The following is a 17402-nucleotide window of genomic DNA, read 5'->3' as shown; positions in this document are numbered from 1 at the left end:
TACGAACAAAGAAGGTGGTAACCTACGCCGGTAAACTGGTAAGAATAATCACGATGAATTCTGGGTACAGGGATACTGTTGATTGCTGCTATTCGCCCCGGATAGATTAAGATTTCATCTTCGTCTATAAATATTCCTAAATTATTAATTCTCTTATAAAAGATAATAATTCAATTTTCTCTAAGTCTATTTAATACCTTAATTAACAACATTTTTTATTCTTAAATAATATTTGTTGCTATTTGAGCTTCATCAAAATAAACATCCCCTCTCCTACTAGGTCGCCAAGTACCCTTTCCATTGCTCTGGCAAGAATACTGCTATCAGTGTTTATTCCCACAGAAAGTCGGATATTTTATAATTGCCCTAGGGAGTAACAATTTCAGGCGAATTTTCTTTTCTTTTTTTAGTTTAGTGTATCTTTCAACATCGAGGCTATATAAGAAGTGGACCTACAGCTTAAAGTGGAATCCGAACTAGTGTTGTAAAAAAAACGTTTTTTTTCTGTGAACTTTTTTTCAATAAAAAACATCGTTCTTTTTCGTGTTTTTTTTCAAATGTCTTTTTTTTTCTGGCAACTATTATTTATTGATTTACGTCGCAGATTATTGAAATAATCAACAGAACTTGAGTCGAAGCCCTCGTAACTTACAAATCTTTTGTTTCTTTGCACCTATATACTAGCAAAATTGTGTGATTATTCCTTTCGGCCCTCAGGTCATTTTTGGCGTTTTCCTACATTTCCAGTTACTGACTTATTGCTCAAAAACCATTCATTCGATTGATATGGTTAAGGCCTTGTTTTTTAGAAAATGGACGTGGCTATTTTGTGGTGTAAGTTGCATTGCAGTGTTGCCAATGGGTGGGAAATTATTGAGGGGAATGTAGGGGTGAAAATTTACAAAAAATTCCCTAACCGAATTTCAAAGTTTTTTTGTATCTAGTACCACTGCTGCTATATGGGTTCAAGTCGCCTAAAAAAATCTTTGGTGTGTTGACAAGGTACAGTGAAATCCTGAAGTCGCTTGCTTCCATCCAAAGAGGGAAAGAAAAAATTCTGACATACACATGAAATTTTGACACTTTTTACGCCTCACAAGCAAAAATCAAATATGCCGGGGCTACAGCTTCTCTAATTATCCTATTGAAACTGTTTATGGTGCGTTCTGTAGCGCAAAGAGGAAGCTTTCAGGAAGTGGTACGTTTGTTTCAATGTAGCCAGTAAGAGGGTAATAATAGAGGGGAAAAGGGAAATTTTCCGAATTTTTACCTAAAAGCAGAAATTAATTGTTTTGGCTGGAAACACTGCCATCAGACAATCGAAAACTATCTGAAAATAGCTCTTAGTACTCCAAAAATATATCCTACAAGTATCATGGCGATATATAACAAAGTAAGCATGAAATTTAAACAAAGATCTCATTCTACCTCAGAAATTCACCATTTTCTTACCATTTACAGAACATGGTTTATTATAAACCTCAACTGTACTTTCCCTAATTATTCTAGTTAAAGTTTTTATGGTGCGCTGTGTAGGCTAAGGATGAGGCTGTTAGACATTGGTACGTTTGTTCGAATGTAGCCAACAAGAAGGAAATAATAGAAATAAAAAAGGGATTTTTTTCCAAAATTTGCCCTAAAATCTGGAATTAAAATTTTCTCTAGCTGGCAACACTACTATCAGACACACACAAACTATCTTAAAATAAGCTTTGGTATCCCTCTAATATATCCTACAAGTATTGTGAAGATATCTAATAAAGTAAGCATGTCAATAAAAAATATCTCATTCTACCTTTAAAAAAAACCACAGTTATCTTCCATATTAGAGAACAAGGTCTACTGTACTTCCCCTAATTATCCTATTGAAACTTTCTATAGTGCGTTGTGTAGAGCAAAGACGAGACTTCCAGATACTGGTACGTTTGGTCCATATTGCCAACAAGAGGGAAATAATAGAGACAAAACATATAATTTTTCCAAACTTTCCCCCTAAAATCTGGAATTAAAATTTTCTGTAGCTGGTTACACTGCTACCAGACAGACGCAAACTATATTAAATTAAACATTAGTACAGCACAAATATATCCAACAAGTATTATGACGATATTTAAGGAACAAAACTTCTAATTACCAAAAATATATTACTGTAAACAGAAAAGTAGGGAAAAAATAGAAAAATCAAGGGTTAGAACCTAAATGCGAATTTTTCGTGCGTTCCCTAATTACTTCATTGTAACGATCTGTACTTGCGTTTGTTAAGTAAGGACAAATGTTCGATTGGCGTATGTTGACTTGCACTCGGACGTATAAGTACGGATTTATAAACAAAAATTTCTAATTTTTCCCCCAAATTTAGGAAAATTTTAATTTCCCTAATTGGCAACACTGCGCGCAGGCCCGTCCAATTGATGTCAACAGTTAGGTATTCATCCGAGGTATCTTCCTGGCAAGTATAAGGAGATCTTTCTACAACGAAGGAATCTACACGAAAAAAAAAGTAAAAGAAATTCGAAATTAGAAAATTCTCGAATTTTTGACTGGGGTGAAATTTGAGAAGGAACTTCGACACCAGAAGAAAAAAATTAATATGATAAAATATAGTCCAACCATATTTTGCAACAATAATATCCCGATATCTTAATTAGTGTCCACACAGGAGCGGATTAAACAAACGACACACCCGTGTGTGCCACTTTGGGCCACCGAGTATACATTTGATTACATTTTTTTGACTACTAACTCGTGCTGTTGTAGTTATAGCTCGACTAATAATAATATCGTTGTTGTAAACAATAACTTTATAAGGAAAATTTTCTCTCCTCTTTACATCTTAGTTCCAACGCTGTTGGTGAGAAATGCAGGGTGTTTCAAAATGAATTTTGGAGTTTAAGTCTTCATAGTACTTATTACATTTTACGTACAATTATAAGCAACGCATCAAGTAAAAGAGCACCTCAAACAGTCTTTGCTACAAGTGTTCAATGTGAGATTCATTTGTCACACGGCACACATCTAGTCGATATGCGAGAAAGGCCCATAAACTTTCCGCCATATGGCACAAAGCACATTCAATTTAGGGGAGTCTCGTTTCAAGTGTACCATCTCCTGAGGATTTGCTGATGGCCAGATACAAACATTATGAGTGTTCACATTAGCTCTTAGGTGAAATGTCGATTTATCACTGAAGACGACACGATCCAGAAAATCTTCATTGTTATACAGCAATATTTCACTTGCGAAATTGGCACATAAACCGTAGTCTGTAGGCTTTAGACCTGTAGCAACTGCAAACGATAAGGATGTGGTTGCAAGCGTCTCCTTAATATTCTTCGCACAGACCGTTGCATTGTACAGATTCAGTCTTTATTAAAACACAAAAAACTTTCTGCTCTCTAGTCTACATCTTTGCTGTTTGCTCTTTCTAACGGCAGACAGAAGAAACAATGCATGTACATGCGTGCGTACAAAACTGTTTGAGTTGCTCTTTCATTTGATATAATATTTAAAATTGTAAGTTAATTGTAATAGATATTACAAAGTTTCAAAACCCTAATATTAATTTTGAAACACCCTGCATTACTTCAAACTGTGTCATCCTATATTCATGTCTTTTATATACATGTCATCAGGGCCGGTCCTAGTCAATTTGTCGCCCCATGCAATGGCATAATTTGCCGCCTCCCCCTTTCTACAGAAAGAACAAACCTTAAAAGTCATGATTTTAAGTATGCTACTCCAGCATGAACAACAAAGGTGAGGGTAAGTGCAGTTGCACTCAGAAAGGCTTAAATACTTACTAAAAATGCAATCCCGTTGTGTCTTTTTTTAAAAAATATTAATATATCACGTTAGTGAAAGATAAAGCAAACACACTTGCAGAGGAAAGATGGTAATCCTTTTTATAGAATTCACTATCGAGCTTCAATCTCAATGTATCAGTTTGCAATTCCAGTTCAACTAGCTCTTTTATCTTTATTTCTTGATTTCTCTTCAATATCTGTTAACATTTTTTAAAAAAACTTTTGTATCTTCAATGCTAAGGAACTTGTTTCTGACAAAAACAAGACTAGTTGTCATATCAAAACTGTGATAACTTACTAAATGGAACAGATATTCACTACTACTCGAGAACTGAATTCTTGCATTTGGCAACAATCAAGCAATTTGTGCTCGGATTTATTCGACCATTTGCTTTAGCATTGTCCATGTGGCCTTAAACTAATGCAACCTAAACATAATTTATGATGTAGTATTCAAATAGAAGGTCAGCTTAGTAAATGTAACTACCATCATCATGAAGTCTGTTTCCAACAAGAAATATTTAATTTAAATAATATACTTATGACAGATTTTACCGGACCATCCAAACTTGCCGCTCCACGCAAATGCACGTGTTGCATATATGGTAGAGCCGGCTCTGCATATCATATATATCTAGTCGACAAATTATTTATATATGACATTTAGAAAAATACTATTAGGCAAATTAGTATTAGTTTTTACCTTTAGAAAAGTTATTTGAATTTTATACTGTTCGTGACATTATTTTCGTATATATTAAAGGCCTGCTTTCACGAAAAAACAAAATTTCATTTCTACTTTTATTTCTTAGTTGATATTGATGAAAACTGCTGAAACCCGAATTGTTAATAGGTATGGTATTCATGTGAATTGTAAAATATTTGTAGCGTATCAGTATCTAGCGTTTAATTTATGTTGCATTTTACGGTGATTATACCTACATAAAAATATTTAATACTTAAATAGACGTAAGATGCATTAGAAATGACTATTTGAAAAAAAAACGAAATTTAGAAAAAAACGAGAGGCAATGTTTTTTTTTTCTAAAAAAATGTACATTTCTGAAAAAATACGAACTGTTTTTTTTATTTACAACACTAATCCGAACCACATGAGCTCCCACCGAGAATCGAACCCGCTAACCGTTTAGCCACGAGGGAGCTCACCACGCACGAATTTTCGGGAAATAATAGTTGAAAATAGGCTTTTCAAGTTGTGGCGTCAAAATACTGTTTTTCCTGCCAGCCTTGTCGAGCACCTGTACTTTCGGCGACCGTTAACATCATTAATAATTAATTTATAAAAAATACCCTCAATCCTAAAGGGGTTATTTTTACTTTTCACCAGAAAACAACTGCTCCCAAAGTCATAATAGTCAATTTTAACAATATATCCTTACCAACTAAGTCCTCCGCATGATCGAAATTGTTTTATTTATCTCACGATACTTGGAACTGGTTTTCCATAATATATTTATATTATTGTAAACATAACTTGCAAGAAAAATCTAGCATACAGCCTATTTTGTCTGACACTAGAGCGTTATAATATCCTCTATAAATTGTGATATATCATCCCGGGAATATAGCCATATTTTCTTATTGGGCACCAGTTTCTTCTTAGCTTTTCATGGAAACAATGGATTCCCTTCGCGAGGAACAGTTCATAAACAAAATAAAGGAATGTGTATATTCTCCGTAAATATATATATATATATATATATATAAGAAAGTAAGAAAAAAGAGGAGATTCTGGAGAATTTGCACTTGTAACTGAACGATATCTAACAAGTAAAAAATGGTTGTACTCATATTCCTAATATTTTATTCTCATAACTTCATATTCCTAATATGTCACGGTTCAATTGTCCAGGAACGTAATTGGGGTGAGCATGCCCTGCTTCTGAGTGTTTTAATCAACTAACTCTATACTAATAAAAGACGTGGAACTCTTATCGGACAGCCTTGTTCTCCAATCAAAATTTCAGATGAGGTACTCCAATTGCCCTTTAAGTTCAATTATACAGATAGATAGAGATAAATAGGTAGGGTAGACTATTTGTATTGATATGCTCTCGTAACTTTTAAACTAGTATGTACACAACACTGAAATTTCGTACCAAGCAAATATCGACCGGGAGACATCGTTCTGTGCTACTATCAGTCTAACAGTGTTGCCAACCCAATATCAAGTTATATTGTTTAAAATGGTACTTTTCAAAAATTTGCATTTCATAAAAGAGGTTATGGTGATAAGTAGTAATTTCAATGAGTGGCCTGAGGAGAATTCCTCCAGATCTATACCATTTCCTCTGGAGCATATATCCAACCATACTCAATGTTGATTACCAGTATTTTTGCAGTACTTATTTCACTCTGTGCACTGAAATTCCTCATGCAGAAATTTTGCAAAATCAGTGGTCACAAAACCCATGTTTGTAATTGTGTTACTGTTCCCTTATAAAACTAGAAAGTACATTCCATTGATGAAGTTCTCATTATCACAAGATTAAAGAAATATTACACTGAACTATTTAAGACTTTTTTCTGTTGGCGACCTGCGGAACGAGGGTAGCAACTATTATCATTCTAACTGCCGTCACGTGAATAAATGGCACATTGAGAACAGTGTAACTTATCACACATGACACATAATTGAAAAGAAAATCTTAATTTCTTAAACAACTTACTTATGTAAACATAACAAAATAACTCAAAACGGAATGGAATATTATATTATATTTTATTTTATTTAAGTATTCGTTTTCCAAATGTTTATGTGTACCAGCGTAATGTTATTCATATACTACAGGGTGGTCCAGAAGTGGGTGCACCCCCTTTAGTTTCAACAGTATAGTGTTAGTTATGGTAGAATGTCTGTACACAGTTACCTTGAAGTCTTAAGAGTCATAAACATCGGTATGATCACCATCCATGTTGTAACACAGCTGAATTCTACGCCAAGTCATTGCAAATGATTTGCGGAGATACTTCGGAGTCACGAGGGTGAAGGTGTGTTCCACAGCTGCTCGTAATTCCTGTGTTGTGTGATATCGAGTGTTTATTACTTGTTGCTTTATGAAACCAAAGGGAACACTTCTGGTGTCGTCAGATCGGGGCTTCTTGGACGCCAGGCAAAGGGAGCTGGTGAAAATGCACAACCTCTTCCAATTCAGCGGCCAGGAAATGTCTGATTCAGATAATTGCGCACGTGAATCGAAAAGTGCGCTAGTGCTCCATCCTGCTATATCACAACAGTGTCTTTGATACCATTTTCTTCCAGTTGAGCCACCAACCACTCATTAAGCATCTACAGGTAAGAATGTCCATTAACATTGTCTTCGAAGAAGTCCAATTAGGGGTACACCCACTTTCGGACCACGCTGTATAATTAGAAATGTTTGAACTTTCGGTCTTACACGTCACTTGTATTTTCTATAGAATTAGAATGGCAATTATAACTTTTTAAATACACTACTTTCTGCAAGGAGACTGTTATGAATCTCAACTTTAATAAATTTTGTTTTATTGTATCTTTTAAACAATTTTAAATATCGCTCTGTATTTAATATTTATATTTAGTGAAAGACTATTATTAATTTTAATGATAGAAACTAAACAAAACAAAAGCGACCTGCTATAATTCGTATCCTTTTTATCCAACAAATTGTGTTCTATTTGCACACAAGATAAATATATATATATAACCCTCTTTCCAGCTGTTCAATAAATCTAATATGTGAAATGGAGTTTGATTTGTATCCAATGGATATTCAAACATGTAAATGGATAATATCTACAGGTAAGTATCGACTGATTCTCACTATCTCTGTTCTTTCAAAATTGAATCGAATGCTCCAGCTCTTAACTATTACCAGGTTATCTGTAGGCTTTCATATTTCCTTTGTAAATCTCTTTCAACTTCACTTACTACATTATAATAACTTTTGTAACATATGTTTCAATCTTTTGCTAAAAGTGAATACAGAGACAGGAGATAAAAGTACGAAATGAGATGGTCAATTAAGAGGAAATGTACGAATAGAATTTTATTGTCAAGAAAATTGCGATTACTTCACATTCATTCCACGTAAATTAATATAAGGTTAAAACAAATATTTCATTGAAAAAGAAAACTACATTATCTTCATTCAGCACCACCTCGGATGGGCAGCTCAAGATTATCTCTAAAGTGGAAGCATTGTGTTAGTCTGGTGGCACTTTCGTCCTTCATGCTCAAATGTGTTTTTCGGCGTTCGGCGTTAGATAAATAGCAGAGCGCAAAATTTCCAGCCACCAGGTCGCCATTGGCGACTAGAAATTCAGATCTGGCGACCAGTGTTCAGTAGGAATGGTAATGTTAAAGTAGATGTTTTTTAACATTTTTTATGAACTGTCCAATTCAAAATTGATTATCCTAAATCTAATTGCCTGGTTTTGAAATTATATGCAGTGAAGTACTCTTTCTTTGGCAAACCAAAGGCCACGGGGGTGGGGACCTCTCATAATTTGTACGTGAGAGGTACTGCCGATCATCAATTTTGGGTTTGGCGGGTGTGTCTGACTTCGAAATTTGGCGCCCTGCTATAGACCTCAGTAAGTTCAACTTCCTTTTTGTGGTCATTGTTGTAATCTCATGATTCAGTTTCAAACTTGGTTGGGATAATTTCCTAAATGTAATGCACTTCAGAGCATTAGAAGAGGAAGTAGCTTGTGTATTGGGGAGTAATAAACACAATGCAAACAAGAAAGTATGATCATCAGACATCAGCTTCAGAAATGCTAGACATAAGCGTCCACAGATAACGTCAACAGACCTCGAGATTTTATCCGCGTTATAATCTATGACTGTAGAGGGTTTGCGCTGTAGATACTAAATAATAAATTTGGCTGGTACACCACATACGAATTCAAAATATAGACATGATGACCCTGCTTCCAGTAACACATCCAGTGAGTACCCACACTGCTAGTGACAACTAAGTTTACGACAACACATTTATTTATCGGTGGTGATATGGAAGGTAGTTCATCTGCCATAACATCTCCTCTCAAGTTCCTGATTTCCATCTAACATTTAGACATTTAATGTCGACATCTGTGAGTCTTTATTTTACTGTGACTGACTAGGCCGGACCATTTCCATGTTGAGAGAGCATTGAAGTTTCAATCACCTGATTATAGCGATTTTGCTCAGCTTCATTTTCCTCGTATCTATCACTATCATGGCACATGGCTGTTGACTCGCCTGCTACATTTCCTAATGCATCGATAGTGACAAACAAGGTTTGGGTACAAAATTTCGCGGCGACAATCTCGTGGAATAAAACCTCGCCTGGCCAAAACCTCGCCGCCCAAAATCTCGCCGGACTGAAACCTTGCCTGGCCAAAATCTCGCCGGGCCAAAACCTCGCCTTGCCAAAACCTCGAACCCCAAAATGTCGTCATACCCAAAATCTCGACTGGCCAAAACCTCGCGGTCCTGATCTCGGGACACAGAATCTCACCTGGACCAAAATACGCGGGACGTAATGTCGTCTGGGAAGAAATGTCAGTATAAAACGTCGTCACTACGGTTTATTCGATGTAGAATGCTCTATATATTGCTATATGTATATATTTTGTAATAACACATAATTGGATTAAAATAATGAGAAAAAATTCTAACGCGTGCTTTGAAAATTTACCCTATTTAGAAATGAAAATGACTATGTTTGTGACATCATACTTCTTGAGCCAACAGACCGATCTGGATGAAATTTTCAACATAGATAAGGTTCGAGACTCGAATGTATTTTATAATTTCATTTTGACGACACAACAAAGGGGGGATATATTTAAAAGTAAATGAAACTTAATAACTCTTGAACCACGAGACCAATCTCGATCTAATTTGCCACACATATCAGGTTAGAGCCTGGCATGGTTTTTATCATTTCACTTTGACGGGAAGGAGGAGACATATAGAAATAAATAAAAATGAAAGTGGCTGCAAATGAAAGTGTGATTTAATAACTCTTGAACCACTCGACTGGTGTCGATCAAATTTTCAACATATATGGGGTTTGAACCTGGAATGGTTTTATTTCACTTTGACAGTGACCTTAGGAAATTCTAACAAAATCTAACAATATTTATGAAAGTATGAAATAATATCTGAGTTTTTACGTCCCTCGATTATGTTTTGTAGGTTAAAGGAGACTTAGATGATGAAAGAAATTAAGGATATGATGGAATTAAGAAAGTGGGAGGAAACGGGAATACCCCGAGAAAGCTTACGCTCACGATATTTTGTATATTATTATTATTATTATTATTATTATTATTATTATTATTATTATTATTATTATTATTATTATTATTATTATTATTATTATTATTTGTAATATGGAACTGCATATTAAGAAACTCATTGAGTAAATTTTAAGAAAAGGTTTCATTTCGCGAGGTTTAGACCACGCGAGATTTTGGGCAGCGAGGTTTCGGCCGCGAGATTTTGTCCGTATCCCGGCAAGGTAAAATGAAGCAGCCATCTTTTCTCTCCCTAAGTCTTTTTGCCTAGGAAGTTTAATATCATCCCAAATTCCGTGCATTTTGAGAGTTGGTGATGTGTACAGTAAATATGGGTTTGATCAAGTTTAGCTCATTTGGTGCAACTTAAAACGTAACACCTCTTGCCTTTCTTCCTCTCACTTCACAACACCACCACCTATGAATCTTTAGAAGTATTGTTATACAGCACACTTTATCTTGGTTTTAGTATCCATAGCTAGAGTAGCTCCTAACGCTGCTAGTCTTTCATCGAAACTGGCATTATTACTAACATTATGACCAAACGCTTTATATTATAGTTCATTATCTGTTCTATTCCAAGCATCCATATCAGTATAGTTTGTATAGGCAATAGTATGCTCTCAACAAGCTTGATTAAATCTATTAACTCTCATACCTCCTTTGTTTAATCATTCATCGAGACGAGTTCCTGGACCGCAAAATTGGTAGAATTGAATATGTATCTCGGAGGGAAGTTTACTAATAATGTCATTGATGAAACCACTACTTTTGTACGCCTTCCAGAACCTAGGCACAAGTAATTTAGTGATCTTAGGTAGCCAATATCCTTACCAACAGACATAATGAAGCGAGATAAGCGACACGCATACATATCAATGATACTTACCTTTTAGTAGTGGAGTGATCAGTTTCCGGCAATTTTCTCTCCAGCAATGACCGACAATCGATCCACAAGCGTTTTTATATCATCCTTCTAGATGAATTGTTTTGATAGTTGTGTATACTTCTTAATTCCTGTCCAATATCTTTTTCAATCACTTCGTGTGAGATTTGATTTAGTTCAAGCCAGATATTCTTTATGATGTTTCGATAATTGTCGGTGGATAAGGACTTGACTCTATTTGTCATGAATTGTTATTCTGATATAACACATGGGTCATAATAACTATATCTGCGTAGTTTTGGAATCTTTATCCATGTAATAATTGAGTTGTTTCTGTGTTAGCAACTTCCATAACCCTCGAATACCTTTAACCCTTCTACTCGATCAGCTCAAAAGCAACATAGTTTCTACCTGGGGTCGTTTCTGACCCCATGTTAAAATATCACCTTAAATGTATATGTTAAATATGATTTAACTTCTCATTTTGCTTACTATAATACTGATTACAATAATGTGTAACTATACCGAAAAGCAGATCTCTACTGCCATTGTTCTAGGACGTTAGGGTATGAAATGTACATCACTATCCATTCCCCTATATAATATTTACATGGAGTACGAGAAGTATTATGGGCTACACGTTTTACATTTTTCTTGCATGCACATTGCAAATGAATGCCATACATTCATCACATGTTTGAATTACTTTCCTATCTTTTACTCTCGAACAGTTGGAACATCTTCTGCACTTCCCATCCTTAACCGTTTGTTGACATCCACTGGTTTCATTTTCATTTGTGAGCTCACAGGGAATTCTGCTGCAACAATGGAGGATATAATTAGTTTTGTTCTTGCATGTGGTTTGCTGAGACGCCTAGAAATTTCTTCTTTCACATGTTCTTTTGCTAATTCTAAGAGAAAGTTTCTTCGTACCCTACTTTTATTCTTATACTGAAAGGTATATGAATGGAAGATGTACGCGTTAATTCAAGCAAGATCAACAATATCAAAGAAGATGGCTAGAGACCACCTTCTTGTACATCGTTTCACAGAAAAGTGACGAGCCATTTGATCAAGTGTATCTTCTCCGGATTTAGTTTTGTTACAGAACAAAATTATCTCTGGTTTCTTGTGAGGTTCACTCTCACTAATGTCAATCGGCAACATAATCACTGATTTTCCAGATTTCGGCACATACAGTGTTGTCTTTGTGTGCAAATATGCTAAAATGTACTTCTCGCTTTTCGCTTGGTAGCATTTCTATTGGAATTTCACCACCATTGCTTCTCATGGTTCCAACGTGTGTTATGCTCCTTTCTAGCACCTCTTGACCCAAATTATAACTGGTAAAGAAATGTCTGTTGTAATATTCCTTCCAGAACCACGCAGACGATCAATCATATCATACACAACATGTTTTCACTGGTTCACTTCTCCCGTATCACCAACTTTTCCTGTATGTATTCGAGCGTTCAAAAGATATTAGCACAATCCGCTGCAGCCCAAATTTTAATTAGGTATTTTTCTGGCTTCCTAGGGATATACACTTTGAAACCAGATTTTTCTCTAGAAGTGCACAAGAGTTCATCTACAGTAATGATATTCCCTGACCTACAATATGACTTGCAAGCTTCAGTACATTTTTCGAATATTTCTTTTATATAGCTTCTGCTTTATTCTCAGAGTTCTTTCGTGGCATCTCGAGGGCTCTTATAATCGAAACGAAGATCGCAAAATGTCTTCAAATCTACTGCTTGACATTGTTTCCCTAAAAATAGGCAAACCTATTCTTACAATCAGAACCCCCGGCCCTTTTACACCTCACACATGATCAGGAATGCTAAGAAAACTAATAATTCTGCCGTATCTAATTGAGTTCATCTTGACAAAGAAGGATATTTTGACTTCAGCTCCTCTGCTTTACTATTTGTGTGTAAACAAATCAATTGCAATATATTTTTCGTCAGAAATGTTTTGAAACAGTCAGTCCTGTTATTTATGTTTTGTTTCACTTGATTAGGTATACCAGAACGTACACGTACAATATTTCTTGCAGGATACTTGCCTAGCTTTGCCTGTAGATTTTTACTTGTAAGAAAATTCGAATCACTTTCGTCATCACTAGAACTTATAAGCATAGTTTCTGTGCTCATTTCGTCCGGAACACTTATTTTAATATCTGTGTTGTCACTATTTACATCACTTCCATCATTCTCATCATAAATATGATCGTTACTAACATCACTATCTTCTAAATCACACAAAAATCGTCACGTCTGTAACCCTGTGTTAGACAAATGTCATCCATTTTCCTGAATATTCAAAACAAAGATATTTCATTCAAAGAAAATATTCAAAACAATCGTTCCTCTTCGCTCTGAACTGAGTTGCCAGGTTGATTTTCTCGAGAAGCTATTTTCACACACCTTTACTAAGTCCGTTCACACCTATTTACTGAGTTCGGAAACGAGCAACAAGGGTTCTAAAACACCACTTACAACTGGAAGAAATTCATAAAAATTCCAACTGATTTAATTCCTAAATTAGAGTGATCTCAAACACAAATAGATACACATTTTAGAACAATGTTAAGGATAACTTTCCTAAAACAAATATCTTTGAATTTATGAAGAAATTAGATTGGGTGGGATCAAAAAACAGATAGGGTATAACGGTTAAACCATTTGTAACTATCTACTCCGTTTTCTCCTAGTTCTTTTTCAGTTATATATAATGATGTTATCATGATTAAATTGGGTGTTACGCCTACCAATAATTCAAGATATGCCCTCTTGTTTGTTTATTTATAGAGCACAATCCACACAGTTCATTTTTATCCGCCTTATTGATGCTGATAATAACGCGTAGCTAATGGTCCTAATTTGGCATGTGCTGCGGTATCACCTTTGGAAGCTGAAGAGGCTGATGAATTGGTAATGGAAAAATGTTTAGGACGACGATAAGACTCTGCTTGCATAAACTGCTTCTCAAATGAAATTTCAGATTGTGTTGATGAGTAACATACACTGATTAGTGCGAATACAGGTACAGCACGATAATCAAGTTCCTGTTCTTGTCTGCTATAACTTTGATTTCCTGCCCCAAGCTACTAGTCACTTTAATAAGCCGATCATTTTTCCACTTCTTTTTCATAATAGCTTCGAGGATCTTCCTTCTACCCTTTAAACCGCTTTGCTATGTAGTCTTGCAGTCCAGTGTTCCCGTCTGTTGTGGCCCTACGTTTATGTTCATCTCTAATGTTAACGTTCTTCGTTCATTTGATGGTTATTTATTATGTATGATCGTTCAAACGTTCTTTTAGTCGTTACGGATAGTATACATGGATCAATTTCTTTGATTACGATACCTACCCTCCTTTAGCCATGCCTATGATTGATGTCGTCTTGAAATTTGAACAAGAAGTTAGTGTTGTCTCTGATCAGCTCATTCAAAACCTTACTTACATTTGAGCAAGGCAGAAGAAACTATATTAACATTTCTGTATTGAGTGAAGTCGTTACGTACTTTATCCTGACCGTCCAGAAGGTAGTCATCAAGAATTATAACCTAGTTGTCAGTCTTCTAATGAAATAACTGATGGCCTAAAGCTGGTCAAATGAAAGCCATGTTCATTTTAATGTCGTAAATGGACTAAATTTGATTACATTTAGGCTGCTTCATGCATTGGAGAAGACGTATAAATGCTTTACTTTTCTGTTAACCCATCCGGGAGCCAACGCAGCGCAAGCAAGGTAGTCTTCGTATATCCGAACTACCAGTGGCTTTGCAGCTATTGTAGGGAAACAGGTCACCATTAATAGATAACATTACTTATGATACAGGTAAACGTTTCTTTACTGTCCACATACTTTAGACACAAGACAATAGATTTCAGATGATCCCTTGAGATGTGGTGTTAGAGTAAATTTAACCAGTTAATGTATGACATGGCTTTCTTTCTGAGTAACTCCTTCTCAATGAGCTAGGTGTCACATTAGCTCAGGTTCATAAAACCGTCCTGCTATGAGTTCATCACCAGAGTTCTTTTAAATAATACATTGGAAGATTGATCGGAATAACCCTAGCTTGCAAGATTTCAGAGAGTCACTTCGTTTGAAGTCTCTCTCAAATTTTTGCTTGATTTTACTGACCCTAATGTAGTCACCAACTTTAAGCTTAAACCTTGACTATTGGGGTTAGCCGGAGATGAAAAACTGGTAGTATACTCTAGCCACGATTTACCTTTTTGTGTTGTTAGCCTATGTCTAATGGTCTTATTTTAATTCTATTGTGTTTTGTATGGCTATAAATGGTTAAGATCTCTTGTAGTATATCTTACCATTTTAATTGTCTTGTAGTTCAAATCATTACCACTGATTTCATAATAATTATGATAATAGATCGCATGGCTTGTACTTCCTGAGATATGGGTGGTGCAGTTACTGTCCCCTCAGTGGAACTCAAGCGTTCTCTAACCTCATCAAGAAAGCGTGTGGTTTCAAGCAGTGTGTTTAAATTTGTATGAAGGGTTGCTTAATCGCTCTCTGAGGGTGTACTTCTTCATGCACTGTGCGATTGGAGCGTTCAATAATGGTTGCTTTTAGTTAGTTCTAGTTGAATAGCGCTTCATGTTCTAGTTCTATATAAGCTTGATGAAATCTGAGTTGCAGAACTCACACCCTTGCTCAGCCTACAAGTGTTTCGACAGTCGGTTTGCTTCTTGGCCACTGAACGAAAAGCATTACTAACTTCCTTGCCACTTTTATTTTTCTGAATGTGTGATAACAGCAAGCAGGTGTAATAACTTCTACTTAATTTTGCGAGATATTTCACAGGGCCTCAATTCATTTCCATCAAATCAACCATCCATTGATGCCTTTGCTTATAGCAGGTGCTATAAGATAATCCCATCTATTTGTTCCATGTAACACATCAACGATTTGTTAACGTATTGAGAGCATAGTGAGATATCATCGACATGTTAGTTTAGTTATTAATAACATGTTAATTGCTATGCATGTAAAAACCTTTTGCTCCATAGAAAAATTTTATAACCTAGATGGGGTTGAATTCATTCAGTTCATATCTTATTTCAATAAAGAGTTTGTCGTTCGAGATTCGTCATGTACACTGCAGCCCCGCGTGACGTAGTCACTAATGCTCTCGCCTTTGCTGCGAACGGTCCCGGGTTCGATTCCCAGTGGGAAAAATCGGTCAAAAAAGTGTAACAGCTTTTTCAGGCCAATCATTTTGAATGAGGTTTTTCCTGAGTTTCCCTCATTCACACCAAGCAAATGCCTGGATAGTACCTAACCTAGTGGTACCAGGCTGCTTCCTTCCTTCCCCAATCCTTTCTTCCTTCCCTTTCATGTGATAGTGTGCTGGCTGAGGGACGTCATCCCTCATATATGTGAAGGGCTAAGTATCCTTAGATGCCGACAGCCCAGAAATTTAACTCCTAATCGTCGTGTATACTAAGTGTTATGTTATATCAAATGATCCTTTCGGTTGTGGATTTCAAAGGAGAGAACTCTTTGTCCTTTCTTTTCAATCTATAAACTTCACCTTGCCCTGAAGATGGATTTCAAAAAGGGAGTATTTATATCAGATATATAAAACCACCACTCAATAGCGCTTTAGTATATTGTTTCTTGTGAGGTATTGAAAATAGCTTATATATTTGTAGGCTTTATAAACTTTTCATCTCAGTTTTAAATTCGTTTACTTTATTGTAGAAACCCCAGTAGATTTTGTTCTTGAGCTAAGTTTTCAACACAGCAAGCTTTGTACTGATATTGCTGTGGAGTTTGGCTTCACGTTCGCTGAGATTAGTCGCAGTGACCAAGTTCTACACTCTCTTGTATAATCCTTAAGTCTGTTATGCCTGATATGGGAGTCAGTTTCATTTGTACGGTTCAGAAATCGTTTATGTGAGTTTATTTATATGTAAGGTGGCAAGTATGTTCTTAATGCTAGTGTAATACGTGTTGAGCTCGTCGAGGCACTTCTCAATATTTGCCGTGCATCTGTGCACGATCTTCCAGACCTTCTAGTGCAGATACAAGTTTGTTCATTCCATGAACCGATATAAACTTGGAGTGTTTCTGAATGCCCTACTTAAGTTCATTTTGTATCTCTGTTAAGACATCTTGTATTGTGGTTAGGTTCTCTAGTGTGGGTAGATGAAAACGATTAAAGCGTCTCAATTTGACTCTTCAATGTGTTAACTATGTCGGGTAGGTTTTGGGGATCCTAAATGGGTTTCACAATGGTTGTAATAATAGATCGCATGCCTTGTACCTCCTGAGATATGGACAGTGCAGTTACTGTCACTCCAATAGAACTCAAGCGTTTTCTAACCTCATCAAGAACGCTTGTGGTTCCAAGCAGTGTGTTTATTTTTTATTTTTTGAATGATAGAT

The 17402-nt window shown here is 35.8% G+C and overlaps 1 protein-coding gene across 1 annotated transcript in view; it reads left to right on the top strand.

Moving 5' to 3' along the window:
• The window catches only part of LOC145685372 (glutamate-gated chloride channel alpha-like), a 198619-nt gene that overhangs the window by 124680 nt on the left and 56537 nt on the right, over window positions 1–17402 (top strand). Inside the window, exon 8 of the mRNA XM_081757761.1 lies at window positions 7523–7605. Coding sequence (XP_081613887.1) covers window positions 7523–7605 — 83 coding nt within the window. The remainder of the gene's footprint in view (window positions 1–7522; window positions 7606–17402) is intronic.

This window comes from Thermobia domestica, chromosome 5 (assembly GCF_964235325.1).
Source record: "Thermobia domestica chromosome 5, izTheDome1.hap1.1, whole genome shotgun sequence".
Lineage (NCBI taxonomy): Eukaryota > Metazoa > Arthropoda > Insecta > Zygentoma > Lepismatidae > Thermobia > Thermobia domestica.
The sequence above is the reverse complement of the archived record's forward strand: the minus strand, read 5'-3'. Positions and strand labels throughout refer to the sequence as shown.